Genomic DNA, 27,903 nt, shown 5'->3' on the forward strand with positions numbered 1-27,903 from the left:
TTGTTTCTAAGACTGGGGCAGGAAATATACAAGATGAACCTGGACTATCTAGAAGTGCCAGAGAGTAAGGAAGTGCTTCCCCTGTATCCTGACTATGAAGAAAACAAACCCGTAACAACAGGAGTATGCCAAAGGGAAAGAGGACCCAAATGAAAGAGTTCCCAATGGCCAAAGCTGGAACAATTTAAACAAAATAAATGAAGTAGTACTGGGATTATAACCTAAGTATAAAATAAAAATCCAGGAGTCTATACTTATATAATTAAATGACTAAATAAATAAATGGGGGGGGGGGGAATGAGACAAATACCCTATGCAGAAGAATTCCCAGTAACTTTCATGCTGCCCTCTTGGAGGAAGCCCAGTCCTGGTATGGGCAACACAGAGGGACTTCCTTTGGAAGAGCAAAGTATGGAAAGGGGAAAAAACAGTGACTTAACAGTGAAGAAATATGACAAATATGCCCTCAGCCAGATGATCAAGGTCAAAATCAACAGTGGTGAGTCACATTGATAGTCCCTACCCTTGATAAGAGATGATGAAAATGGTGCTTTACCTATGTGTTCATCCCCAAAACTCATAATCTCATGAGAAAAACATAAATTCCAGCTGAGGGGCATTCTATAAAATACCTGACCAATATTCCCAAATATGATCCAAGTCATCAAAAACAAGTTAAAGTATAAAGCATTGTTACAGTCAAGAGGAGCCTAAGGAGACATGAGGCCAAAATGTAATATAGTATCCTGGATGGGATCCACTACAGAGAAAGGACATTAGGTAAAAATTAAGCAAAACTAAATAAAGTATAGGGGCACCTGGGTGGCTCAGTCGGTTAAGCGTCTGCCTTCGGCTCAGGTCATGATCCCAGGGTCCTGGGATTGAGCCCCGCATCGGGCTCCCTTCTCTGCAGGAAGCCTGCTCTCCCTCTCCCTCTCCTACTCCCCCTGCTTGTGCTCTTTCTCTTAAATAAATAAAATCTTTAAAAAAAACTAAAGTATAGATTTTGGTTAATATTAATACATCAATATTGGCTACTAATGTAAGATGTTAATAATAGGGGAAAGAATGCAGGGTATATGGGAACACCCTATACTATTTTCACAATTTCTGTAAATCTAAAACCACTCTTGAATATAGCTTATTAGAAGAAAAAAACTGCATTATCTCCTTACACAAAATGGAAGTTTGGGCTTAGCAAGGTTAAGCCACCCAACTTCACATACCAGTACTTACTAGGCACTCAATAAAATGCTGAACAGAATATGTGGAATAAAACTGGTGAAATGAATGCTGTGGGTTTCAGCTCAATAGTAATCAAAAGTAGGCTCTGTTCATGTGACAGATTTATAGATGATTTCTCTCTTGGCCCCAACTCTTACGCCCTTTCAGTGTATATGATATAAAGCAATGGTGAGGCTTTGTTACTTAATTTTTAAGGTTCTTCTAAAAAAAATTTCTGCAGCGAAAAATCTATGGAAATGATAATACTTATATGCTTTTTTCTTCTCTCCATCTAAGTTTTGAAAGTCATCCATTAGTTCAAATCACAGTGGTACCACATTCTGTAATTTTTCTGGATGACTATTTTTATACCTTACTGTGAGAATTGGCCCACTGGGTAACTTCTCAGGATTAACAAGGTACTGGGAACTGGCGGAAACCCTTTGAATACACACCCTTTGTAAACTCAAGTTGAAAAATAGAAAGCTAAGAATGGCAGGAAGAAAAAGAAAGTACCCAAAGAAAATGCAGTGGAAGGCTGCCATGAGAAATAACCAACACAGGGAAGATTATTATTTCCAAAGTAGCTTGTTGCCTAAAGAAAAAAACAGATCTTGGGATTAGTCTGTAATGTTAATAAATGACTTGTTAGGGGCGCCTGGGTGGCTCAGTCGTTAAGCGTCTGCCTTCGGCTTGGGTCATGATCCCAGGATCCTGGGATCGAGCCCCGCATCGGGCTCCCTGCTCAGTGGGAAGCCTGCTTCTCCCTCTCCCACTCTCCCTGCTTGCGTTCCCTCTCTCGCTGTGTCTCTTTCTGTCAAATAAATAAAATCTTAAAAAAAAAAGTAAATGATTTGTTAAAAGCCATCATGTAACACTTAAGAAAACAGAATAAAACAGAAACCACCAAAACCCCACTCAAATCTATTACACCATATTCTATCTTTTCAATGTTTCACAGAAATTAAAAAAAAAAAAAAGGGTTATATTTTGCTCTTAAAAAGTCAGCTATAGCTTGTAAGAAATGATTTTAAAGACTTAATTTTTAAAATCCCCTAGGATAAAAACCCAAAAGAAGAAAACAGAAATTGAAGGGGTGCTAAATGTTTATAAGTGAATAAATGAGGACTAAACACATCCTTGAGGTATAATCATTCTCTCTTAATTACATATAACTCTCATCATTTGTAATTTAATTTTGTATGTTTTGGAAACAGCAGAATTGCTTAAGTGAAAAAATAAAGAAGACTTTTATGCTAATGAAAACAGATGTTCCTGTGTTTGGACAAGACCAAGATGGTCCTACAAAAATCTGCAAAATCTGTAAATTTTATTTCAGTTGATCATGTTAAATCTAAGCATTTCTAATTTGATAGAGCCCAAAAAGGTGATTAAGGAAAACAGTAACAATTATTTTGTCTCTTGAACAACAGCTCTGTCTTTAAAAATCAAATACTGTACCCCTCCTTAAGGAATGCTTCACACAGGAATTCTGACAAAATAAAAAGAAGGTATGCGGGATATTCTTAGAGATTTCTGAAATTTTGGAGATTTCTGAGATGTGTTCGAAGATTCAATAAACAGACTCACAGGTTACCATAAATTCTCTGACACTGTGTGCAATGCTTTGCGTGTATTTTTCTAAGAAAATGTTCAGGAATTTCAAGACTCACTAGAATGTGACGCGCTTCACGAGTGCAGAGATTTGTTTTGTTCACATGCCATCTACAGCTCCTAGAAGAGTGTCTGACAAATGGTAGACATTCAGTAAGTATTTGCTAAATAAATGAATTCTCAAGGGGATATATGATATACTTAAGGTTCAGGGCTTCTTATTTCCTACCGACAAATTTGCTTTTACAGACTTAAAAATAATTAACCAACAATAACAAGAGCTAAGATGGATCTGCTGCCATTGTTTTAACTGCCTTATATATAGACAGATCATATAGACAGATCTATCTATCTTAACCCTCTGACAAAGGGGGGAAGAAGTTAAATCATCTGGGTAGAAAGGGGAGGAGCTGGGCCTGGAACCCAACTGTTTTGGCTTTTTAACTCACATTCTTAACCCAGATAAACATACAGTAAAAGTGAGCAAACTCCCTTATCAGCAGTGAGTGGCATTTTTAGTTCTTAACATATGAAAAAAAAGCTTTTGTTTTCTAGCTCTTGTAACTAAAACCAACATGACACAGACTTTGGGAAAATATGCTTTTTCTTTTGACTCATATGGAAGTGCTTCCTTGGATAAAGACTGTTCAGTTGGTTTAAAACAGGAGTAATTAAGGCCCTAACAACAAGTAGACAGAGAAATATATAATGCTCTTAAACATAAAAACAAGTGAAGAAAACTCAACATGTGGCCCTTCTAGAAGTTATTCAAAGAAAAGGCATTTTCCCTTATTGCTAGGTGGATTCCAACATGTATCTTAATCATAAGACCTTGTACATCAGTGGTGGTTCTTTCCCATCAGACTTGAGATTTATGACGTTGGCATATTTCCAACTTTGGGAGAGAGGCCAACGGACAAAATGTGTATTTGGCAGGTTTTCCTGTTTAGTACCTAGTGCCCTGTGGGGGATCTGCAATTTAGGACATAATTCAGAGAACCACTGTATATTACCAACATCATAATTTATCTCAACCAAATGAAATTTTAAAGAAGATAATTCAGGTAGCAGGAAAAACTGACACATAATATAAATGATGCAATAAGTGTTTTTGTTTTTTTACCTATGAATAATGCTAACCAGAACACCGTAGAGCTCAGTATGAAATACCTTTGCTAATCATCTTTAAAAAAAAAAAAAAATCATTTCTCAGAAGCAAAACCCATTTGGGTTTCTCTATTTTTGTCTCATTTAGGAAAGTGCTCTTCCATTTCTAGACAATCAGATAACTATACTAATGCCCAATGCTACTAGTTTCCTTTACTCTCTTTTTCCCATCCAATAAAGAAAACAACTTACTCTAAACATGCACAACAAAAAGACAACTATGTACTATGACAATGAACTGCCAGAGAATATTATACAGAGCAGACTCAGAAAGCAGGCTCCAGTAATGTCTGCCAGACAAGTAAGTGCCTCTAACTTTAATACATACTTTAGCACTTGTCAGCTAAATAGTTACATACTTCTTACGTTAACTCTATGGGATACAATGTGACAGAAAATTAGATGACTTCTTCAGAAAAGATACCTTTTTAATAAAATAATGTACTGCTACCACATTATTTCAATCCAAATATGGCATTATAGTGCCATTCTAAAAATAAACCTAAGTCCCATGTGATATGCAGTCTTTTAGCTATGTTCATTTCCTTTTAGGGCTCAAGTTTCCCACAGGAAAATAATTCAATGTTTGGCAAAACGGTCCCAAATCATGTATAGATAAGGCATAAATGCTAACTGCACTGTCAACCTTTTCCTGCTTTGTTATTGTTTCTTCTTCTTCATAGTAATCCATCATGGAGAGGCCCAAGAAGCAGGAAATACTCATGAACTGTTACCTGACAAAAGTGAACACAAAAAGTGTCATTTTGATTAAAAAGCTGGTAGGGGAGGTAATCTATGAGTCAGCTAAATTTGAAGTCACAAAACTATTATATACAAAGTCATATTTCAAATACATGTTTCTGATAACTCTGATAATTTCCAAATACTTATTTCAATTATATTACTGAGTAAGACCATGTATCAAATGCCTTCTTAGTACAGCTTAATACTCTATTGTTTGACTTACATTATTTCCTTATTTTATAAAGCATTATATGCCCAGAACCAAATCTTCTCAAAATCACCCATTCATAATACACCACACACACATGATCAAGATACATTCCTCATGCTATATTTTTATAAAATCAAATAATCAAATTATGATTTCTAAGAAAATATTCATATTTCATAATGCTTAAATACTCAGTTTTAAAGTTAGTTTCTTCTGAAAATAACTCTTAAGCTAGAGAACTAAGTTTAGCAGAAATATACAGCAACTACAAAATGGCTAGATATATTAAAATGACTTTACAACTCTATTATAGAGTTCCTAGCTCTTACAACAGTTAACACAATTAAATGAGAATCTGTGTTTGAATGATATTAATCACAAACATCTCCATTTGTGAACTGCTGAACTGCATTTAGAATTCTTTTTTTTTTTTTTTTTTTAAGATTTTATTTATTTATTTGACAGAGAGAGACACAGCGAGAGAGGGAACACCAGCAGGGGGAGGGGGAGAAGGAGAAGCAGGCTCCCCGCAGAGCAGGGAGCCCAATGTGGGACTTGATCCCAGGACCCTGGGATCATGACCTGAGCCAAAGGCAGTCGCTTAACTGACTGAGCCACCCAGGCGCCCCTGCATTTAGAATTCTATAAGAGGTTTGCATTCAGATACATATTCACAGACTATATGTTCTGGGTTTCGACATCTATTTTAGTTATATATTTTTATATAGCTTTCAGGTAAAAATAATGTTTCCTTGAGCCCCAATATATAAAAACAAGTTTGAGATTTTAGTATTTCCCTAAAGAACTAATCTTAAGAAACAATTATCAAGAAACAAATATTTAAAAGCTATCTTATTTCATCATTAATGTATAAAGCTGTAACTATTTAGATATTTTTCTATTAACCTAAAAACTTAAAACTTATCAGCACAAAGGTATAATACCAACCAAACTCTATTAGTACCTTTGTAGTAATGCCTTTCTACATAGGTATTAAGAGCCCTCCTGGAATTAAATTTTTTAAATGTTTTTCTATTTAAAGTTCTTGGGAAACAGCATTTTTAAAAGATACTGGACAAGCAGTGATCTTCAATTTTATTTAAGGAAAAACTTCACCCTCTAATCTCACCAGCAGTACAAATACTGTAATTAGCCATAAAAGCTTTCTAGAACCACCCATGTCATATATTTTCACTTGCCCTAACAAGCTTTTCTGAGGTGGCTGCCAGTGATCAACGGAACTTTCTAACTAAGATTTTTCAAATCTTAATTGGTTTGGTTGAAAGTACCAATGGAAAGACTATTTTTATTTAATAACACATCAAAATCTGAATAGTTTCCTTTTTCCCCAACCCTGCTAGCAACACCCATTTTCTAAGCACTTGACAAATGTTGAACAATCCTTTGGACTTATTTTGGTGGTATGATTGAGTCTAAGGGAGGTATAAGACCTGGCTGGATTTGAGTCCCAGTTCTGCAACTAATTAAGTCACCCTTTGGGTCTCCCTTTCCCCATCTGTGAAGGAAGGGTCTAGACTGCAACCTCTAAGGGGTCTTCTAGCCCTGTCACTTTAGGATTCTATATTATGTTATTTACCTACTCAAAAATCTTAAGTGCATCTCCAATTCCTAATTAAAAGCAAATCCCTTAGCCATTTATTCCAAACTAGGTAGTCTCAATTTATCCTTCTGACCTTACTCTGCATTACACCTCAACTTGAAGCCTCTGGCTCATCCATGCTGCTCTATGCACACAAGGAAGACAGCAGCACCTGTTAACATGTACTGAATGCTTACTATGGGTCAAGAGCTTCACATGCATTCGCTCGTTTAATCCTAATACTTGCATAAAATAGTGCTATTAGGCAACAGAGACTAAGAGGGATTATGTACCTTGTCGTAGTAGGTCACAGCTATTAAGTGGCAGGGCTAGAATTCAAACCCAAGTCTGTTTGCATCTCAAGCACATACTTTTAATCACTACATATTACTTGGTCTATTTCTTAAGTGTATAAATGAGCCCTCTTTATTCAGAGCTTTGAAGCTTAAAACTCCCCTTGCCATGACTTTATTTTTTCCTAATACAACTCATTTTTGAATTTCAATGAAAGGGATACCTCTTCACCACTGCAGTCCCAAATTTCCTTTCTACCTCTAACCTATTAAAGCTCTTACTCTAAGCCTCAATGACTTGTTCCTTGGTGAAGTACATCTAAATATATGTACCTTAATGTCTAAGAATTGTATAGGAGTAATCCTTCTGCAGAACATACTATAAAAGCAGGACAAGATACATAAAACATCAATGGATTGATGGAGCAAATCATTATGGCAATACTTGAGGGGTTTATGAGCCCTGCAAGAAGGGTGGGCCACTCCACATTCACCCAAGAGTTTCCTCTGAGTATATGCCAATTGGTGGCAGGCCCTGGAGGTTACTGGGAGATTCTGACCTCTGTATGACAAAGAAATAATAGCAGCAATCTTTTACTGAGTTTCTTTGATGCCACCATGCACAATTCTACATACTTAAAATGTACAGTATCTGAATTTCACAATAATTCTAATGAAGGGGCATAAGCCCATTTTACAGAGTAGAGAACCAAGGGCCAGAGATTCCAAAATCCATGCTCTTTTCACTACTTTCCTCTTTATCTTAGGAGAAAAGTGATCCAAGAGTACAAAGTAATCACAGTCATAACGTAAAGAGCTTTACATTAATGTAACATGTATCTAATCTTAAACCAACTCCTTTAATGTTGGCATCATCATTACTCAAATATGAGTATCCTTCTGAAGTTCAGACAGATTCAGATTACCTAATAAATTGCCAGAACTAGTACCTAAATTCTGTTTTAACTTCATTTCCAGTGCTCTGTAGGCTACAACACACATCTTCAGTACAATGATGTTAACGATTCATGATGCTAACATAATCTAAGTAGGAAGGGTTTCAATTACTACAAATATCATGTCATGAAGAAAAAGAACTTTTAAAAATGAAAAAGCCTTTTGAGTCAGATTCTGCTCCCCAGGGGCCAATGAAGACAGAGACCCACAAATGGCCTTAATTTTTTTTTTTTGGTCTAGCTATAAATAAATGGTTTTGGCAGTGGGGATTTCCCCAGTCTTTCTGGAAGAAAATTCAGAAATAAATCATGCTGTTTAATGCTGTACCTTCTGCTTTCTCCCCAAAATATTATCTTACTAATTCAACAAGTATTTATTAAAAGCTGATAGACATAGAATTTAAAGTTTCACTTTGAAAAGACTCTTACTTTTGTATTTTGCTCAAAGCCAATACAATCATTTTGTAACAAACTAATAAATCTTTCATTAAGTGATTTCAATCATGGTAATTTAACATAAAGATGTGCTTTTACTCTGTAAAGGGCACTCTTGTGTCATATATTGCCTTGATAATTATAGGTCACTTTATTAGTCTTTTGTCTATAGATCTTTTGGGTTCCTCAAACTCTGGCCCAGCTGGATACTTACGGCAATCTTATTTAAGGGGTGGGCAGAGATAACACTATAGAGATCTTACCTTTCCCAGAACCTAGCCCAGAACTTTTCCCATATACTGCCTTCTAAGGAAATTCACCTAACACACATTTCCTTACCTATGAATACCGCATGGTACTTTGCATTCCACTCATCATGGCAAATTGCCAGGTCTTGTACTATAGATACCTGTACACCATTATACATATACTCGTGTCTCTCTCTCTCTCTCTCTCTCACACACACACACACACACACACACACACACACGCTTGTTTGTTTTCATGATATCCTTCCCAGGATGTCAAAGAAGATGCTTTCTGGTCTGCTGTCTTCCCTTGGTAAAAAACAAAATTAAAAAACCTAAAAAGACCCCAAACAGATACCTATGCAGCATCATGATGTAGCAAACTGGAATCAAAAAGGTCTTCCAGTCCCCAAACCAGGCTTCCACAATTGTAAAAGAGGGAAAATATCCCTTTTGGCTGTCTTCCTAGGAGGATGAGAGGAGATGATGAATAGGAAGTTGCTCTATATAGGACCAAAGATAACAGAGTGCTATTAGGTTCTCATTTTCTACTTTAGTAGTATGTTCTAAACCCATGCTTTCTGGTCTCCCTCTGCTTCTGCTGAAATTTATTTGCCTTTTCCTAAACGTGGTTTATGCTTTTTATAAAAATAATACACCTACCTTGTTGGAAAGGTCACAGTACAAAGCTTACAAAGAAAAATAGCAGACCCTAGACCCCTCACTCCTCCCACTCTGCTCCCTGCTCCCCAGAGGCAACCATTTCTTTCTTTCCTTCTTTTTTTGGCTGTTTTTCTTCTTCCTATTTCTAAATATAACACTTAAATTGCTATTTTCTGGGGGGGGGGGGTTGTGGGTTTTTTTTTTTTTCAGACTCTCTAGTATGGGAGATGATACTGTACTTCTGTTATAGTCACCAACCTCACCCACCTGCCACACACACTTACTTCCGTTCCCTGGACTCTCAATGTAATTTTGCTACAATTGTTAGTTAAATCAATATTGTTCATAAATGAATCACAGAGTGTATCATAACAAGACTTCCTTTTTTCATTAATTTTCCATTTTGTCTGCAGTTACTAATTGCTCCATTTTTCTCCTCAGTATTCTGTGTATATCTATCACCAATTCTTCCCCAACAAATCTGACAGAATTGTAAATTCCTGGGGTGTCTGGGCAGTTCAGTCAGCTAAGCGTCTGACTCTTGATTTCAGCTCAGGTCATGATCTCAGAGTTGAGATCAAGCCCCTCACTAGGCTCTGCACTGGGCATGGAACCAGTTTAGGATTCTCTCTCTCCCCCTCTCCAAATACACCTCTCTCTCTCTCAATAAATAAAAAATAAAATAAAAACTGTAAATTCCTCTCAGTTATTTTTTCCTAGAGACATACTTCCTAGTGCCCTCCTTCCTTCTGCTCCAATTTGGACGAGTTGCATTCTAGGTCTGCTGCACAGCTGATATCCCATGGCTTTTCTTCTCCATCACCAAGGGAATTCTCTTCCCCTCTGTCCTGTGTTGGGAGTCCCCACTTCCTGGGTTCTTGATCTTCCACTTTTTTGATTTCAACCATCATTCTGGGGAAGCATATCCTTCAGTAACTCACTGAGAAAGGATGTAAGGCAGGTAAATATTTTTGAGACCCTGCATATCTCAAAATGGGTTTATTTTACTCTCACACTTGAATGAAAGTTTGGGCATAAAATTCTAGGTTAAAAATCACTTCTTCAAAATTTGAAGTTATTCCCTGTTATCTCCTTGCTTCAATGTGGCAGAAAGTCCAGTGCTATTCAGATCTCTGTACTTAGTATGTTCCCACTCTCCCATCCCTACTCCAGACCAAGAAGCCTTTAAGATTTTCCTTTATCCCCAGTGTTCTGAAATTTTATGATTTGCCATCATAAAATCTTTTTAATACACCAACCTGGTCCTTTTCATTATGGAAACTCATATCCTTCAGTTCTGGAAATTTTTCTTCTGATATTTCTCTGAGAATTTCCTCATTTTCCCCCTCTATTCTGTTTCTGAAAATCATGTTAGCCAGATATTGGGCCTCCTTTATTGAGTCTCTGTCTTGTTGTTACCCACGTTACCGTCTTTTGTTTCACTATCTGGCCTACTTCAATTTTTTTTTTTTAAGATTTTATTTATTTATTTGACAGAGACAGAGATAGTGAGAGCAGGAACACAAGCAGCGGGAGTGGGAGAGGGAGAAGCAGGCTTCCCGTGGAGCAGGGAGCCCAATGTGGGACTCAATCCCAGGACCCTGGGATCATGACCTGAGCCGAAGGCAGACGCTTAACGACTGAGCCACCCAGGCGCCCTGGCCTACTTCAATTTTATCTTCCAACTTTTCTGATTTAAAAAATATCTGATTATAAAAAAAAAAATATCTGATTATACTTTAAATCTCAAGAACTCTTTCTTATTCTCTTTCTGTTCATTTTTTTTTATGGCATCCTATTCTCTTTTAATGGGTGCAAAAGCTTCTCTGAAAATATATTTTGGAAAATATACTGGATTTACTTTTAAAAGTTTTGTGACTTGCACGGTTTCTATGTCCTCTGATTTTTGTTTGTTTTGGGCCTATGTATTATGTGAGATGCCTTTCTCAAAAGACCAGTGATTTTTGGCTAACTGTAAAAGAGGAGTAAACACGCTAATTGAAAGCTCTGTATGCATAGTGGGATTTGTTGACTAACAGGCATCAACTTAAAGTGAATTGGGCAGGCATTATGACGGTTTGGGAGCCCTCAGATATCAGTCCCCAGACTGGACTCCTCTTATCTCCTGCTTAGAAGATTTAAGGCTGGCTGAGAGCATTTTGGGAGCACAGAGGGACAAGAAAACTGATTATTTAAAATATGTAGACTTTTCTACAAGAAAGGAATCATGTGATCCTTCTTTATAACCCTGCCAGTTAGCTGCAATGACTGGGATATAGTAGAGATTGCTGCATAAGGGCTTCTTGACTGTTTCTTAAACTTTCCCTAGAGCCACTGTTATTGTGTAATAGAATTATCCACACCTTCCAAGCAGTATCATCTAAAGCACATCCCTCTGAATACATGACTGATAGCATGTTAAGAAAAGAAGACAAAACTAGAAAAGTGGTTAAGACTGAACGACAAAGCAAAACCGCAGAATTAGTCACCAAGCTAGGCTATACCTCCTCTTTCCTGTGACTGATTTTTACGGGCTACCTTATCTGGATTCAGAGTCAAGAAGGTGATGTGATCCAAATACATATTCCTTATCCAGGCTGGGAGAAACTGACAGTCTGACAGCACTGCCTGAAGTTCCCTTGGCCCAGGCTACCGGGTTTCCAGGAGTAAAGTTACCTGGCATACAAAGAACCGCACATTCCCACACTAGTCTCCTGGTACTACAAAGATACCTTTTATCATTTAGAGTCAAGAATAGCCTTGAGCAAAGAGAAGACTGCTTATAGGCTCTGGCCCACCTTTTGAACATCACTGTTCTATAATCACCAGAAGTAATAATAATAGTGACTAGATGTAAATAAGAAATAAGAAAGAATAAATAATAATAAATAATAATTAAATAAAAAATAAGAAAGAATCATTCATTAATTCCGTAAAGTTGACCAGAACTCCTGCTCTGAGCCAGGTCCCATGTTAGATTTTAGGGATAAAGATATGAAGAGACACTACACTATTCCTGCCTTTAGAGACTTTACAGACAAGTAAAGGAAGTAAATGAAAACTGTTTTATGTTGAATTTAATGCTACTGTCATTTTAGAAAGGTGAGGGTTTATCATGCCTCTCTTCCCAAATTTGGGATTGCTAAAAAGCATGGAATTGCTAACCCCACACTGAGCTTCTAAGACCTTAATGTGGGGGGGACACCAAATCATTATGTAGGGCTTCCTTAGATGTGAAACCATGGTAGATACAAATAATAGTACTTGTTTTTATTGCAAAGCACTTCATGTATTACAAGGTATTTTTACACCCATATCTAATTCAATTGTCAAAGTAACCCTATGAGGGATGAGATTATCTCCTTTTATAGAAGAAATTAAGTGCTTAGAGAAGTGATTCGCCCTTACAAAACTAGTTAATTTGAAACAGAAACCTAGATTTTTTTATTCTCAGTTCAAAGTTCATTTTAATCATATCATGGCGCCCTCGTCACCCAAATTTTGAAGAAAAGCCTAATGACTCATTTGCAGCTATAAGAAAATGTCTAGAATAATGCCAAGATGTGCAAAATATGTTAATAATATGTACATTTAATATAAAATATTAGGTTTCCTTCAACCTGAAATGGAAAAATTATACAAAAACACAGAGAACGATTTGTGAAGACTTTAAAAAATCATAAATGCCACAATTCTCCCATCCTTAATCTTCCCATAATCTGCTCATATAACAATAAATTCTGGTTTGCCAATAATTTATTTCACAAGTCTTCTATGATACAAAAACACAAAGCAAAATTAAAACATTTCCTACAAAGCCACTGTGCAGATTTTTGAATCAAACCTGAAAGGCTGAGGAAACACTCCCAGAAACCACTCTACCATCTGGGAACTTGTAACCCTGTTGCTTTAATTTCAAGTTCAAAGAGTGGACAATGCATTTATAGTACAAAAATTCAAGTTTTCCCAATCCTTAAGATACTGAGACCATTATTCAAGTAAAAAGGAAAAGCCCTTAAAAAGGCTCAAAAAGAAATTCATCAAGCAATAACGCTTAAAGAAAACCCTTTCCAAAATGGAATTTGGGAGTCGGTAGATCCATGAACAATTTAAATATCCTTTCTGGTGTAAGACAGTTCTTTCATTAAAGTAGACCACTTGTCCTTTTGTAACTGCTTTTCTGTTCTAAGAGGAAAAAAAACACATCTTCTCTGAAATCACTGTATAAAAACGTACAACTAATTTATAAATATAATAATTAGTATTGTCTTATTTGAACATTTACTATAAAATAATTTCAACACAATCACCAAAAGCTTATGCTTCCTCTGATATCAGTCATATACCATATATAGTTAAATGCACTGTCTTGCCAAAGCCCAAGGTAACTGAATCTAAAAATATATATATTTTTTCATTCTGAACTAGCCAGATTGGTATTTAAACCAAACGTCATCAAATGTTGCACTAAACATGCCAGGATGAAAAGGTTATTTAAATACAAACTGTCCAGATGTATCACATAGAATATGCTCCTAGCCACCGATGATTGAATGATTATATTCAGGCTCATCCCCTCTCCCCCAACATGCACAAACATAAGAAAATAAAAATTAAAAAACAGTAAAGACAATGAATGTGAGAAAAGAACTGATAAGTGGAAGAAAACGCAGACTTTCTATAGTCCAATGAAGACAATATAAACTAGAAAGACATCTGATATTAAACAAGTATCAGCTGGGGGAGTGGGGGAATTTTTCTTTAAAATTATTATACGTACTTAGTTTCTACTTTAGTTTTAGGTTGAGACATTGACAGAGATTTTAATGTGAAAAAAATATTTCTAATAACATCTAAATTTGGTACTAGGACAAAAAAATAAAAATCTGTTAACAAAAGCTCTTATTAAAAGAGTTATCTTTTGAGTCATTAAAAGATCAGCTTGATTAGCCCACTTCCAGAGAATCAAACAGATATTTTCTCCTTTCCATAAAATTTCCATAAGATCTTTCCCAAAGAGTTTTCTCTTTTCTCACAAGATGGAACTCCACTGCAGGAAAAAATTAAAAGGGCTCAGAACCCCCAAACCTAAAAATCCACTGATTTAACATCAGTTTTCTACAAAAAATAATCTTTAAGATTCTAATCTTTGCTAAACTAAAAACTCACAAGCAAACTGCAAATCTGAACAGGTTACATTCCCCAACATATATGAAAAGGGAATTTTGGTTTTTTTAGATCTGTGCCATGTAAATAAAGGAGAAATGTACAGAACCATTTTTCAGAATCCAAGGGAAAAGGTTTTCCAATTCAAATGGCAATTTAACAGAGCCACTCATTGTTAAAATAACTTGCAATTTCAATGAGTTCTAAATATTGAAACAGCTTGGAATCAAATTTTCTAATAGTAAATATAAAGAGTAAGCAAGTTTTTGGGAAGAATTCAGAATCTGAAATTTCAATGTTTATGTAATACTGATTCACTTACAATTAAGCAGTTGAAGTAGAACACACATTTGAGGTTAAAATCAAACTGATATCTAAAACCTAAAATCATAAGAATGCTGCCCTTTATTTTAAAAGGAGGCAGTAGGTTTTCTAATATATGACAAAAAACCCAAAGCCTATCTCCCTGTTTTATAAATATCCATGTCCTTTCTTGGATTCAAAACTTCACTTTAACCCATTTCCCTTGGGTTTCTTCCATCTCACTGAATACCATTGTTGTATTAAGATTATAACATCTAGCCAAAGGCAGAGAGATCACATAAGTCCTCCTGAAGACTTCCAAAACATTAAAACCAGTTGAAAAGCAGAGGAAATACTCTCATGCTTGGAGCTGCTGGGAAATCCTTCTCTCCTTTTAGAAAAATAAACTTCTTGTTCTAAAGATAATCACTTGAAGAAAACATCACTAGTACATGCAAATACACAGCACTATCGATAATTCTACAGAGTAACAGTAGTAACATCCTACAGATTTTGCTAGTACTTTGACTTAAAAAAAAGAAAGACTAAGTAAAGAACTGTTATATCAAAGGATTTCTTTTCCAGAAAGAGAAGCGCAATAAAGGAGAAGTCCTTTATTGCGCTTCTCTTTCTCATTCTCCTTCTCTCATTCAAATGTGCATTCCTTAACACTAAAAAAGATTGCTTTTAAAAACAATTAGATGCTACTTTGTTGATGCCATTTAACCACAAAGATAACATCTCAATCACCTTCTATTTTATAAATGTATTAGTTAAATATACAGTATATTTTCTCATTCAGTTGCTTAGGACACCTTTCTCCCAGATAGTCTTATATTTCAAAAGTCTCTGGATAAAAAAAAGAGAAGACTAAAGATTTACTTTTATATGTTTCCACCATTATCAAAAGAATGGCAGCAATTAACCTATCATTTGTTTTTCAGCTTATTAAAACACACTTTGCTGTAAAGAGTAATCTAAATTCAAATATTGTCAATACACACATACACAAAGGCATGGGCAAAAACACTACCACACAATCACTTTCTATGCACACAGTTCTTTAGATCTCCATGAAGCATGGCACAGGGAGCAGCTCAACTTTTCATAAAAATTATATGATTTGACTGCACTTTTGCTTCATTTATGGTGCACTGCAAAATTTTAAAATTAGTGTTTAGGTGTTCACATTATTCACTGTACTGAGAATTCTCTCATGAGAATAAGACATAAAACGTAAAACATTTGGCTTTCTAAATGACAGTGCTGAAACTTGCAGCACAGTTTTACTTTGGCATATATAAAGAAAAATTTTATATCCTGTTAATTCATCACGGGTTTTTAATATTCCCCATTAAAATAATTCAATTGCATATGCAGCCCAAACAGCTGGAAAGAACCCAGAAAAGCGACAAGAAAACGACTTTTTAAAAATGCTGACGCTTTTCACACCCAGGTTCAGTCATGCCCGCTGAAGAGAGGTGTTAGATATGGCTTTATTTATTTTAAATCTTAAAAATGTAGTCCTTTCCATGACATTACAAAAACTGGAACCACGAGCAATTTATCTTCACAGTCCTGATTCTCCTGATGCCAAAACACTTTTTAGAAAATAATTTCTGCAAACTTAGAAGGTATTTTCGACGGATCATTTGTTTGCTATTGCTTAGAGTCTAATTATTTTGTCCCAGATTTCCTAGTGAACTAGGAATACAGAGATAAAAAGGAAACACACACACACACACACACACACACACACACACACACACCCCACAGTGACTCAGTGTCTGAACCACTTTAGATATGACATCCATTAAGGGGGTCTTTGCTCCTAACTGTGTAAGGGTCCTTAGCTATGGTCTGACTTGCACAAGAAGTACACATGGCCCCTGAGAGGCGCTTTAGTCCCCTTTGGAAGACACTGTTGGAGAGACTATAAATGACACAGTTGCAGAAACTGTTACTAATAGCAAGCCAGGTGGTCAAGAAGGAGGCGAAGCGGTTGCTGTGGCCAGTGGAGCTCTCCAATAAGAAGTAGATGATGTATGGCAACCAGAGGATGTAAAATACACTAGTAATTCGGAACAGGACCATGGCATAGCGCTTATCGGGACAGGTCTGTACCTCCCCAGTCTCCCCACTCTGGCTGCTGAAGCGGGCTTGCCTTTCGCTGATCTCCTTTGTGTGCTGTTGGCAGATGCGGAAGATGTTGAAATAGGTGAAGCACACAATAAGGGCTGCCGGGGCATACAACATCACCACGATGAAGAGGGTGAAGTAGGGGTCGGTGTGCCAGGACTCTGCACACCACTGAAACACATCTCCATGATATCCAGGTTTGCCCCAGTGGAAAAAGGAAGGCAGGAAGACCAGGGTGGAATATAGCCAAATCAGGAAAATACAAACACGTAGTCTCCAAGGCGTAACCAGGGTATTATAGGTTAAAGGTTTAGTGATGGCAATATATCTATCAATGCTGATACAGGCCAGAGAGGCCATGGAGACACTCTTCAGAACAGATACTACAAAACCGAATACCTGGCAAGTCAAAGACTCCTCCACTGGAAGGGGGTAGTGGAGGAGTGATAAAGAAGGGACCAGGCAGCTGACCCCAACCAACAGGTCAGCATATGCCATAGTCTGAATAAAATAACTTGTAGTATGATGGTTCAACAAAGGTGCACAGTGAAATACAAAAATCACAATGATGTTGCCAGAAATAATCAATACAGTGAGAAAGACAATAATCAATACTTCCAAAAGGCAAAAATCGACAGTTTCCAAATTGCCAAATGTCAAGAGGCAAAAAGGGTGGCTGCTCTGATTACCATCCAAGGTAGAGTTCATCTTGAGCTCGGGAGTGATCTCTCACTTCATGCTGCCGCTTGGCTGCTGCCAACAGTTCAGAGGAGCAGCTGCAGTCATTGCGGTCAGCTGTGTGGGTCTGTAATAATGCCAGACGAGCCTTAGTCCCCAAGCTCCTGATGCTGCTCTGGTGCACTGCCTGCAGTACAATTCCCCTTTAAATCCTTCTTGGAATAGGGAGAACCAGCAGCAGTTGTCTGGCCAGTCCCAGATGCGGCCATAGTACCAGGTTTACCATACACATAGCACCAGGGGAGTAAGGCAAACCCCGGGTACAATGTCTTCAGGCCAATGAGGGTAGGGGGTAGGGGCAGAAGAGAAGGGAGGAAGATTAGGAGCTTCAGCAGGAGTTGTAATGAGGCTCCTCTGAACAGCTGATAGAAGAAAAGGAGAGAGCATTTTACATTTTGCATCCAATGCCCTGATCAAAGAACCTGGCTAGCTCAGGCTGGTATCAACCCTCCCACTCCATCCCACCCCACCCGGTACAACCATTCATGGCTACTCTCAACGGCACCCCACATAACTGGTCCTGACTCTACAGAGGAGGAGCAACAACAGCAAGCTTTCATGATCAACATAAAACAAAATCAATTGCAAGCCAGATCAATCTAACCCCATTTCCTTTCATTTGAGCCTTTTGGGGGAAGAAAAGGAATCTGCTTATAGCATTTCCAAAAATATTTTACCATAACTACCACTAATAAAATTACTTAAGATAATTTATTTTCTTCACTGATTCCAATGTAACATTTTGCCTCTTTGAAAACATTTCAACAGAATTTATCTGTCTAGCTCGATTTCAGAGTGTTACCTGTAATTCTGCATGCTGCAATCCAAACAAAAGCCACAAAACATCCTTAACAGAAAGCCTTGCAGTGCAGGAATGTGCCTCAGCCCCGTTTACTGCAGAACTGAGACACAGAGGGAGGGGATAAAGGAGGAGGAGGGGAAAGAGGGAGAAGAGGGGGCTTGGGAAAAGGAAGAAATGGGGGAGGGGAAAGAAAACGCCTATGCGCACACACCCTTCGGCATCTTTAGCAGCTCATTAGAATTCATCGCCAGAGAAGTGGTCCCTGATTTCCCGACTGCACAGTGGGGGAATAACTTAATATGCCTGCAGTGCAGTGTTTGAAAGCTGTTTCCTCGTCTGTCTGGAATCCCCCTTTTAGTTGATGAGCAAAATTTAGACTGCTAGTAAGGACAAGGGGTTGTAACCGGGACAGAATGCCAGCCAGGAATTAGACTGAAACAAAAGCCAAAGGGGTAATGGTGAGAGGAAATTCCAATTTTCTTATAGCATTTTCCTCAGGGACAAAGAGCAATGCTAAAGAATGAAAGTGTGTTAACAGTGCAGTGTTAACTGAGGAATTCTAATTCAGTGACACAAGAAGTTCTAGCTGGAAGTCTAAATGTTCAGCATTAATTTTCTCTCACGATTCCCTGGATATTGGCTAATTTTAAGAAAGATGACAAAAATAACAAGCAAACTTAAAAATCAGTTTTTCAAGAGAAAAAATAAAGAAAACCTCACCCATTCTGAACACTGAGGAAACAGCATACAAGCACGCTGTTGCTGTATTCAGTGCTACCCTATAGTTTGGAGATGCCATTTCTTGCTTTTAGTTTACTGAGAAGCAGTACACAAAAATACACACAAAAGGTGGACAGATATATATACCCATTTCCACTCAGGCTTTAAAACTGCAAGAAGTTTCCTGGTACAAATCAGCTTATGTATCTTAGAATAAACAATCTCATTTGTGCCTATTTAAAACAATGCAAGTTGGGATTATATTGTGGGATATATTATACTGTGTTGGGATTATATTCTGGCATTCTAGAAAGATGGCACACCTGGGCAAGGATACATGTTATGTGATCCAATTTTCATTTTTGTTTCACACACATGCCTCCTCACTGCAAGCAAATGGTCCCCCATAATCAGAATCCAATTAATTATATCTTAAGAGCTAAAGCACTCCACTTATTATAGGAAGGCAACACTAAAAAACCTACTGAGCATAAGCTTGATAGCTATATTTGACAGATCTTACTGGAAAACATGGCTAAGTGTGGCATATAAAAAACCCATGGCACTGACCACCCAACTGGTTCAAATCTTGGTCTTACATTACTAAGCCTCTTACCCTCAGTTTCATCATCTGTTAAAATGAGGATCATACTCCCTATTTCACAGAGTTATTGCGAAATAAAGGAGACAGTGTATACATACAAAAGGCTTACCAATATTTAGCACATAGTGGGTATCTAACTTTATTCCCTTTCTTCTCCTAGAACTAAAATACCCTTCGTAGGTAGTCTGTGTTTTTCTGCCAACCATGTTTGCACTGCTTGAGGATGGGGTCCTCTGATTCCTAAAATGCCTCTCTTATTGTGACTGCCCAGTTCTGAGGCACAACAGAATATCCAACAGTTATTTGGATATTTTGCTGTCACACGTTCCTCAAATACATTGAGGCTATACATACGTAAGGCAGTAAAAGTATCTATAAAGAACGAATGATGATATGGCATCAATTATTCCCTCTACACTAATAATTTCTCTGCCTATGTCTCCAGCCCTGACTTCACTCCTGAGCATTCTTTCCCATTTACAATTTGCCTGCTAGCCAATACCTCTTCCACCTGGATGTCCTGTAGACTTCACCCACAGCATGTCCAAAATAAAATACATTTTTCTCAACAAATTGGCCTCTTTTATCTTTTTCCAACACTTTTATTTTTCCCAGGCACTCAGTTAAGAAACTCAGGAATCATTCTGACCACTCTCTCCCCACTCAATGTACTACTCTTATTCACCAGGTTCCTGGAAATCTATATCTACAGTGGCTCTCAATTCAGTTTTTAATACTTTAGGCCATCATTAAATATTGTCTGGGCTTTTAATCTTCTTCATTTTTCAATCTATTCATTTCTGCCTAAACATCTAACTGTATATGCTTTATTATGGTATCCACAGCTCAATAAAAGTCAATGGCTCCCTAGTGCCTCTCCAATCTAATCTCCCTATTCCACACCGCCCCCCCCCCATCTTGCCCTCCAGACAAACCAGGTTACTCACTTTCTTTTTGAACTGTCATTGTTTGAGTGCTAATATTGAATGAAAACAAATGATTTCTGAGAGTTATATTTCAATAAACAGAAATAACATTTACCAAAGTCAATAGTACAAGCTTTTCTAACTACTTGTGAAGTTTGTCCTGTTTCTCATTTCGGGTGTCTCATGTATAAAACTAGACAGTTACGCTGATTAAAAAAAAGACATCACACTGGTTAATAACTTGAAAGAATTAAAAATGTAATAAAAATACAAGCTGTTACATTACTATCACTAGTATAATAATAGTTCTTTCAACTTCATTTCTATTTTAATAAAATCACTTGGAGCTATGATCAAAATATTCATATAGGAAACCTAAAACAACAAAAAGCTTGAGAGCCACACTTTACCAAATCAGTCAAGAGTTAAGTGTTTTGTTTCAGATTAAAGAAAAACATTTTCTTCAGAAGAAAAACATTAAGGACATAAAGTGGCAATAAATCTATGTCCTCAACAAAAATCTATACAGGGGCGCCTGGGTGGCACAGCTTTAAGCCTCTGACTCTTGGTTTCTCGGCTCAGGTGGTGATCTGGGATATTGAGATTGAGCCTGGGGGTGTTACGCTCCCCTCTCAGCATGAAGTCGGCTTGGGACTCTCCCTTCCCCTCTGCTCTTCCCCCCTGCACAAACACATAAATCTTTTTTTTTTTTAAGTTTTTTAAATTTATTTATTCAACAGAGAGATAAGAGAGCATAAGCAGGCAGAGCGGCAGGTAGAGGGAGCGGGAGAAGCAGGCTCCCCGCTGAGCCGGGAGCCTGACGCAGGGCTCGATCCCAGGACCCTGGGATCATGACCTGAGCCAAAGGCAGCCGCTTAACGACTGAGACACCCAGGAGCCCCAAATACATAGATCTTACAAAAAAAATCTATACGGGTGCCTGGGTGGCTCAGGTCATGATCCTGGGGCCCTGGGATAGAGCCCCACATCGGGCTCCCTGCTCAGCAGGAAGCCTGCTTCTCCCTCTTCCATTCCCCCTGCTTGTATTCCCTCTCTCGCTCTGTCAAATAAATAAATAAAATCTTTAAAAAAAAAATCTATATATACTTCCCTTTTTTTTTTAAGTTTTTATTTAAATTCTAGTTAGTTTACAGTATAATATTAGTTTTAGGTGTACAATATAGTGACTCAACATTTCCATATAACATTTGGTGCTCATCACCTATTTAACCTATCCCCCTTCTTCCCCACCTCTAGTAACCATCAGTTTGTTCTCTATAGTTAAGAGTCTGTTTCCTGGGGCGCCTGGGTGGCTCAGTCATTAAGTGTCTGCCTTCAGCTCAGGTCATGATCCCCGGGTCCTGGGACTGAGCCCTACATCGGGCTCTCTGCTCAGCAGAGAGCGTACTTCTCCTTCTCCTGCTCCTCTTGCTTGTACGCCCTCTCTGTCATATAAATAAATAAAATCTTAAAAAAAAATAATGCAATCTCATGATATACTTGTGGCTTTTTATTTCTGTATGTGTATATATATATATCTATATATATATCTATATATATATGATTGGAAGGAAAGACACTGGAAATCAACTCTACTTTTTAGTGGATCGTGGGTGGGATTACAAGCAATTTTTTATTTTATGTTTTTCTATATTTTATGAATTTCCCAATTTCTTTGTACAGTTGATCCTTGAACAACATGGGTTTAAACTGCACAGGTCCACTTATAAGTGAATTTTTTCAATAAATACTGCAGTACTGTAAATGTATTTTCTCTTCTCCTTATGATTTAAATAACATTCTTTTCTCTAGCTTACTTTACTGTAAGAATACAGTATTTAATACGTATAACATATGTGCTAACCAACTGTTTATGTTATTGGTAAGGCCTCTAGTCAACAGTAGGCTATTAGTAGTAGAGTTTTGGGGGAGTCAAAAGTTTTATGTGGATTTTCAAATGTTGGGGGGGGGTCACTGCCCCTAAGCTGCATGCTGGTCAAGAGTCAAATGTACCATTTTTATAACCAGGTTTGAAAAAACATCGAGGGGCGCCTGGGTGGCTCAGTCGTTAAGCCTCTGCCTTCGGCTCAGGTCATGATCCCGGGGTCCTGGGATCGAGCCCCGCGTGGGGTTCCCTGCTCAGCAGGAAGCCTGTTTCTCCCTCTCCCACTCCCCCTGCTTGTGTTCCCTCTCTTGCTCTCTCTCTGTCAAATAAATAAATAAGATATTAAAAAAAAAAAACCATCGAAAATAATATATAACATGTCTCTTTCGGTAAAGCTAACAAAAACTCTGGCCACGAGATGTCCTCCCAGAGCCACACTGAATGGATGATACCAGGTTTAAGTCACCTACTTCATGGGACTTCATTTCACTGGTCCTTATGTCATCACAGCAACATTCTTTCAGATAGGCTTAGATGCTCAATTTAACTCAAAAGGGACCCTCAGAGCCCTGGTTAAAAATTCTTACAGAATAAGAATACAACTGGATGAACCATGTAAAATGGCCAATATTTAACCATTTCATTTCTGGTTAAATAGTTTCTGATCTACAAAACTGGAAACTTTTTTTTTTTTAAAGATTTTATTTATTTGAGAGAGAGAGAGAGAGAGAGCATGAGGGGGGGGAGGGTGAGAGGGAGAAGCAGACTCCCCGCTGAGCAGGAAGCCCGATGCGGGACTCGATCCCAGGAGTCCAGGATCATGACCTGAGCCGAAAGCAGTCGCTTAACCAACTGAGCCACCCAGGCGCCCAAAACTGGAAACTTCTATATGGTTCAACCTAAAACTAAAAAATGAAAGTGACAGAACTAAAAAGGAAATAAGGCAAAAAAGAGGAAACATGAAACAGAAAAGGGAAATGACTGCTCAAGTTGTATTTATTCTTCTCTCAACTTATTCAGTGGTTTAAATATTACAGAGGAGAAAGGATCGATCTCAGTTCTTCAAATTCCTAAGATTCACTTCTGGGCATTATCTACTACTTATTATTCTGTAAAAATAAGCTTTAAATGTTGATTTATTTAATTAACATATTATTTAAATGCAGTTGATAGGGGTGTATTTGTACCAATGTCATTCCAAAACCAATCTGAGGTCCTTGACTCATCATCTTTTACTCTTCCCTCTCCCTCATCTCCCACATTCACTCAATCACCAAATGCCAAGTATTTCTGAAACTTCTCTCAAATAGTATCTTTCCCTATCTGTTTTGCCACTACTCCAATCCAAGTCACAATCATCTTTTGCCTAAATTACTAACAGGTTTTGCTTCAATTAATCTTACTCCATTCTAACTCAAGTAACTGGAATGACCATTCTAAAACTAATAATGATAATACAAATAATACCAATAACTAAGGAATAATTTATACTTACTATGGGCTAAAATTGTACCTAGTGTTTTCACACATTATCTAAGTTCATTTAACAGCTCTACAAATAAGGTACTATTGTCATCTCATTTTACAGATAAACAAAAGTCTAATGTAATTTATTGCCCAATGTTAATGGCTTAAATACAGTAGGAAGAACGATTTGAATCAAGACAATCCGCCTTTAGACAATACTCTAATCCACTTTGCATAGTGCCTTCTAATGTTTCAATGACTTTCTATTGCTAAAAATCTCGAATATGCCTTATTTAAGCTTTCGAAGATCCAGCCCCTATCTATCTTTTCTGGCCTCATTTCATTCTGCATTTTTCCCACTACTTCTAACATCACACATGCCATGCAGCACCTTATCCCACCACAACAATCCCCTTCCCTCAATAATTTCTGAACAAGAGACCTTTTTGAATCCTTAGATTGAAAAGTTCTTGTCGCGTGCCACATGGCACTATTTTCTCTTCTGTAACTCTCATATAATTTTATTAAATGGTTAGTTAATTGCTTATTTACCTCATTAGACTATAGTCTCTCTCAAACCAGGGAGCAGATACATTTTATTCACGGGCATAGCCATGAAACCTAGCACAGGGCTGACATAAAGTAGGCTTTCAAAGGTATTTACGGCTGACTAAACAACAAATGCCTAATAAAAACAACAGGCAATTCTACTTTTAGATGGGAAGATGTTTCAAATAAAACCCTAGCATAATAACTGTTTAATTCACCTATTAGGTTGATGTATATGAAATTACCTATCTGTAGATAAAAAATTATCAAATATCAGATATTTTAATATGATCAAGCCTATTATGTTTCCAGTCTTATAATTCAGGAAACCTTTAGAACTCCCTGGACAGATACAACTTACAGCAACTCACTACAGGGGACAGGACATTACAGAGATGGGATATGGAGACCTGAAATGATTTTCACAAATAACAATTTGAGAAAAACTTGTCTTAGTCCATTCAGGTTGTTGTAACAAAAATACCAGACTGACTTACAAAAAACAGAAATTTAGCACAGTTCTGGAGGCTAGGAAGTCCAAAATTTAGGTGTTGGCAGATGTGGTGTACCGTGAGGACCCATGGCCATCTACTGCTATGTCCTCATAAGGTAGAAGGGGCAATGTAGCGATCTGGAGTCTTTTTTTAAAAAGATACTAATTGCATTCTTGAGGATTGCTCTCTTTCAACCTACTAACCTCCCAAAGACCCACTTCCAAATACTATCAGGTTCTAGGGGTTAGGATTTCAACATATAAATTTTAAGGGGACATAAACATTCAGTCTATAGCAGACCAACTACAGCAACTGCTATATGGGAGCACACAATATAGTTCTTAAAAGTGTACTCAAAACCTATTTTCCTATAGAATCAGATAGCAAGAGTACTCAATTGTGAAATCATGGGCTATTTTGGGGGGCAGGACTCAAACAGGTTACATATCTAATTTTCTAGAATTTTTAAGCTTAAAGGACGATCATCCAATTACTTTAGCAACCTAATGTCAGAGAAGAGGAGGTGAATGGCCACAAGTGCAGAACTCATTTGAGTTCATAAGCTAACGGCAGAGCTGAAACCAGTACTCAGGCTTCCTAACTCTATGATCAGTGCTCTTTTTGCTAAATGGACCCCCTTTTTGCTTGGTACCTACAGGCAGGTTATATGATTATATATTATTGAATCTTTTACTATTAACATATCTATTAAAGAGATAATTTTAATTAAAACCAAAAATCTGCATAATAATGACATTATAATTAGATATTTGAATTATTTTTCCAGACTGGTAAAATGTGGCTAGGCCTCTAGGACTTCCCTCGGATAGACAATTAAAAATGTAAATATTGGTTACATGGACTTGTCACTAGTTTAGATTTTGGATAAAAACTTCAAATTCATAACAAAAGATTCTTATCACTGAAGTTTATCAATAAAATCACTACAAAAACAAAAGCAAACAGGTTTCAGAAAACACAAGGCTGACTGGATGAAAGGAATGAGAACCCTCAGAATATGTTGTTATTTCATTATTCTTTCATTAAAAGGATCCATTAAGGAAGCAATTTTGACATAAATCTTTGCTACTAAGCAAAAAAACAAACAAAAAAACCAGAATCACTGACATACAAGGTGAGAAATAACCAAAAGGAAGGGCCAGAGGCTGATTCTGGAAGTTGGAAACCAGCAAGTGTCTCTATTTTCCTTCATTTATTTGATTCACCAGACCCAAACAGCTATAGGTCTTACAAATGGGGGTAAGAGGGGCCATGGGAGTCCCCGTGGCTTACTTATTAGGGTAAGCCACACTTAATCCCAATGAGTCTGACAAGTTGTCTCTAGACACCAGGATTAAGGAACCTTTGGTTAAAGGCCGGAAAGAACAGAAAACAAAGAATTTAGGAATATTTGGTCTGCAGAAATTTATTCCATGAAGCCAAGGGTAGTTCAATATCAATAAGTCTATCATAATGTTGATAATGTGTAAAAATCATATTAAGGGCTAAAAAACCTCTTGATAAAATTTAGTACACATTCTTAATAAAATCTTCAAAGCCAAAGATGGAAGAAAATCACTTAAGTAAAATAAAAATTATTTACAAAAAACCAAAAATGAACAGCATGCCTTCCAAAAGATTAAAAAACTAAAACCACCTTAATTAAAATGAAGAATTCAAGGATGCTAGTTATCACCATCATCATTTAGCATTGTCTTAATGTTTCTTTTTTCTTTTTAAGATTTTATTTGACAGAGAGCGAGTGAGCATGTGCGCACACATGCACACATATACACACACACGCACGCACACGCATGCACACGCACGGGGGAGGGGCAGAAGGAGAAGCAGGCTCCCCACTGAGCAGAGAGCCCAATGCAGGGCTCCATCCAAGGACCCTGGGATCATGACCTGAGCTGAATAAAGGCACACACTTAACCGACTGAACCACCCAGGTGCCCCTGTCTTAATGTTTCCAACATATAAACAAAGAAAATTTAACAGCCTGCAGAAACAGTGAAAAAAGAAGTGCAACTGTTTTTGCTGCTGACATAATTACATACCTGAAAATCTCAAAAGATGCTAGTACAAAATTAGGAGAACTAATCGAAATATCAAAAGGCAGATGGACAGGGAATAAAAAAAAAGAACCAATGTCTATTCTCTTTTGTAGCAATTAGCACCCTGAAATAGAAAGGAAAAAATACTCCATTTGCAATAGCAAGAACACTCTAGAATAATTATTAGGAATAAATTTAACAAAAAAGGCACAAGATGTAAAGGAAAGCAACTCTAAAGTCTTTAACAGACATAAAAGTGGCAAGACATACCATACTCTTAGATGTAAAGACACTATAACAATGTAATTTATAGCCTAAATTAATATGTAAGTTCTAATTAGAATCCTCACATAACCTTATAGGGAGATAGTGGTGGTGAGATTGAAGAAAGTGATTTTAAGGTTTATATGGAAGATTAAATATATAAGAATATATAAGAAAAATATGGAATAAGAAATAGTGAAAAAAGATTTGCTTTACCAGATATCAGAACATAACTTGAAGCCTCTTTAACCGAAACAGTATTGGCATAGGAGTAACACAAACAGATCAATAAACAGAAAAATCCAGAACTCAATTTCAGTATATGTAAGAATTTCAGATCTAACAAAGATGGTAGTTCTATTCAGTAGGAAAACAGGAGTAGCACAACTAGTTATCCATCCGGGAAAAAATTAAAATTGGGCCGCTATCATATGCTATGTACAAAAATAAGTTCCAGATGGATTAAAGATATAAATATATAACACATACAACAAAAATCTTGCAAGAAAATCTTAGAAACTGCACTTAACAAAACTTAAAGGTAGGAGACCTTAACCGAGACACAATTTTCTACATAAAAATTGAAAATGTTTTGTATGGCATGAAACCATCAATAAAGTCAATAAGGAAT

The 27,903-nt window shown here is 37.1% G+C and overlaps 2 protein-coding genes across 12 annotated transcripts in view; both read right to left on the reverse strand.

Annotated features, from left to right (window-relative positions):
* Window positions 1-27,903, reverse strand: part of RABGAP1 (RAB GTPase activating protein 1) — a 159,803-nt gene that overhangs the window by 48,207 nt on the left and 83,693 nt on the right. The window contains exon 1 of one of the 11 annotated variants that reach the window (XM_035015851.1): window positions 18,304-18,322. The exons of 8 other annotated variants lie outside the window; for them this stretch is intronic. Coding sequence is in view for 1 of the 3 variants with exons in the window: in XM_035015850.1 (XP_034871741.1) it covers window positions 17,453-17,455 (3 nt within the window). In the remaining 2 variants the exon portion in view is untranslated. Of the gene's footprint in view, window positions 1-2,897; window positions 2,917-17,452; window positions 17,514-18,303; window positions 18,323-27,903 lie in introns of those variants that run through there. 2 more of the 11 variants (XM_035015850.1, XM_035015852.1) reach the window with 2 other exon arrangements.
* GPR21 (G protein-coupled receptor 21) lies at window positions 11,694-18,337 on the reverse strand. The gene is made up of 2 exons (XM_035015863.1): window positions 18,304-18,337; window positions 11,694-17,568 (listed from the first exon to the last, which is right to left on the reverse strand). Exon 2 carries the CDS (start codon window positions 17,469-17,471, stop codon window positions 16,422-16,424), a length of 1,050 nt encoding a protein of 349 aa, XP_034871754.1. The 5' UTR covers window positions 17,472-17,568; window positions 18,304-18,337; the 3' UTR covers window positions 11,694-16,421.

Source organism: Mirounga leonina, unplaced genomic scaffold (genome assembly GCF_011800145.1).
Source record: "Mirounga leonina isolate KUSES-001 unplaced genomic scaffold, KU_Mleo_1.0 Mir_170, whole genome shotgun sequence".
NCBI lineage: Eukaryota > Metazoa > Chordata > Mammalia > Carnivora > Phocidae > Mirounga > Mirounga leonina.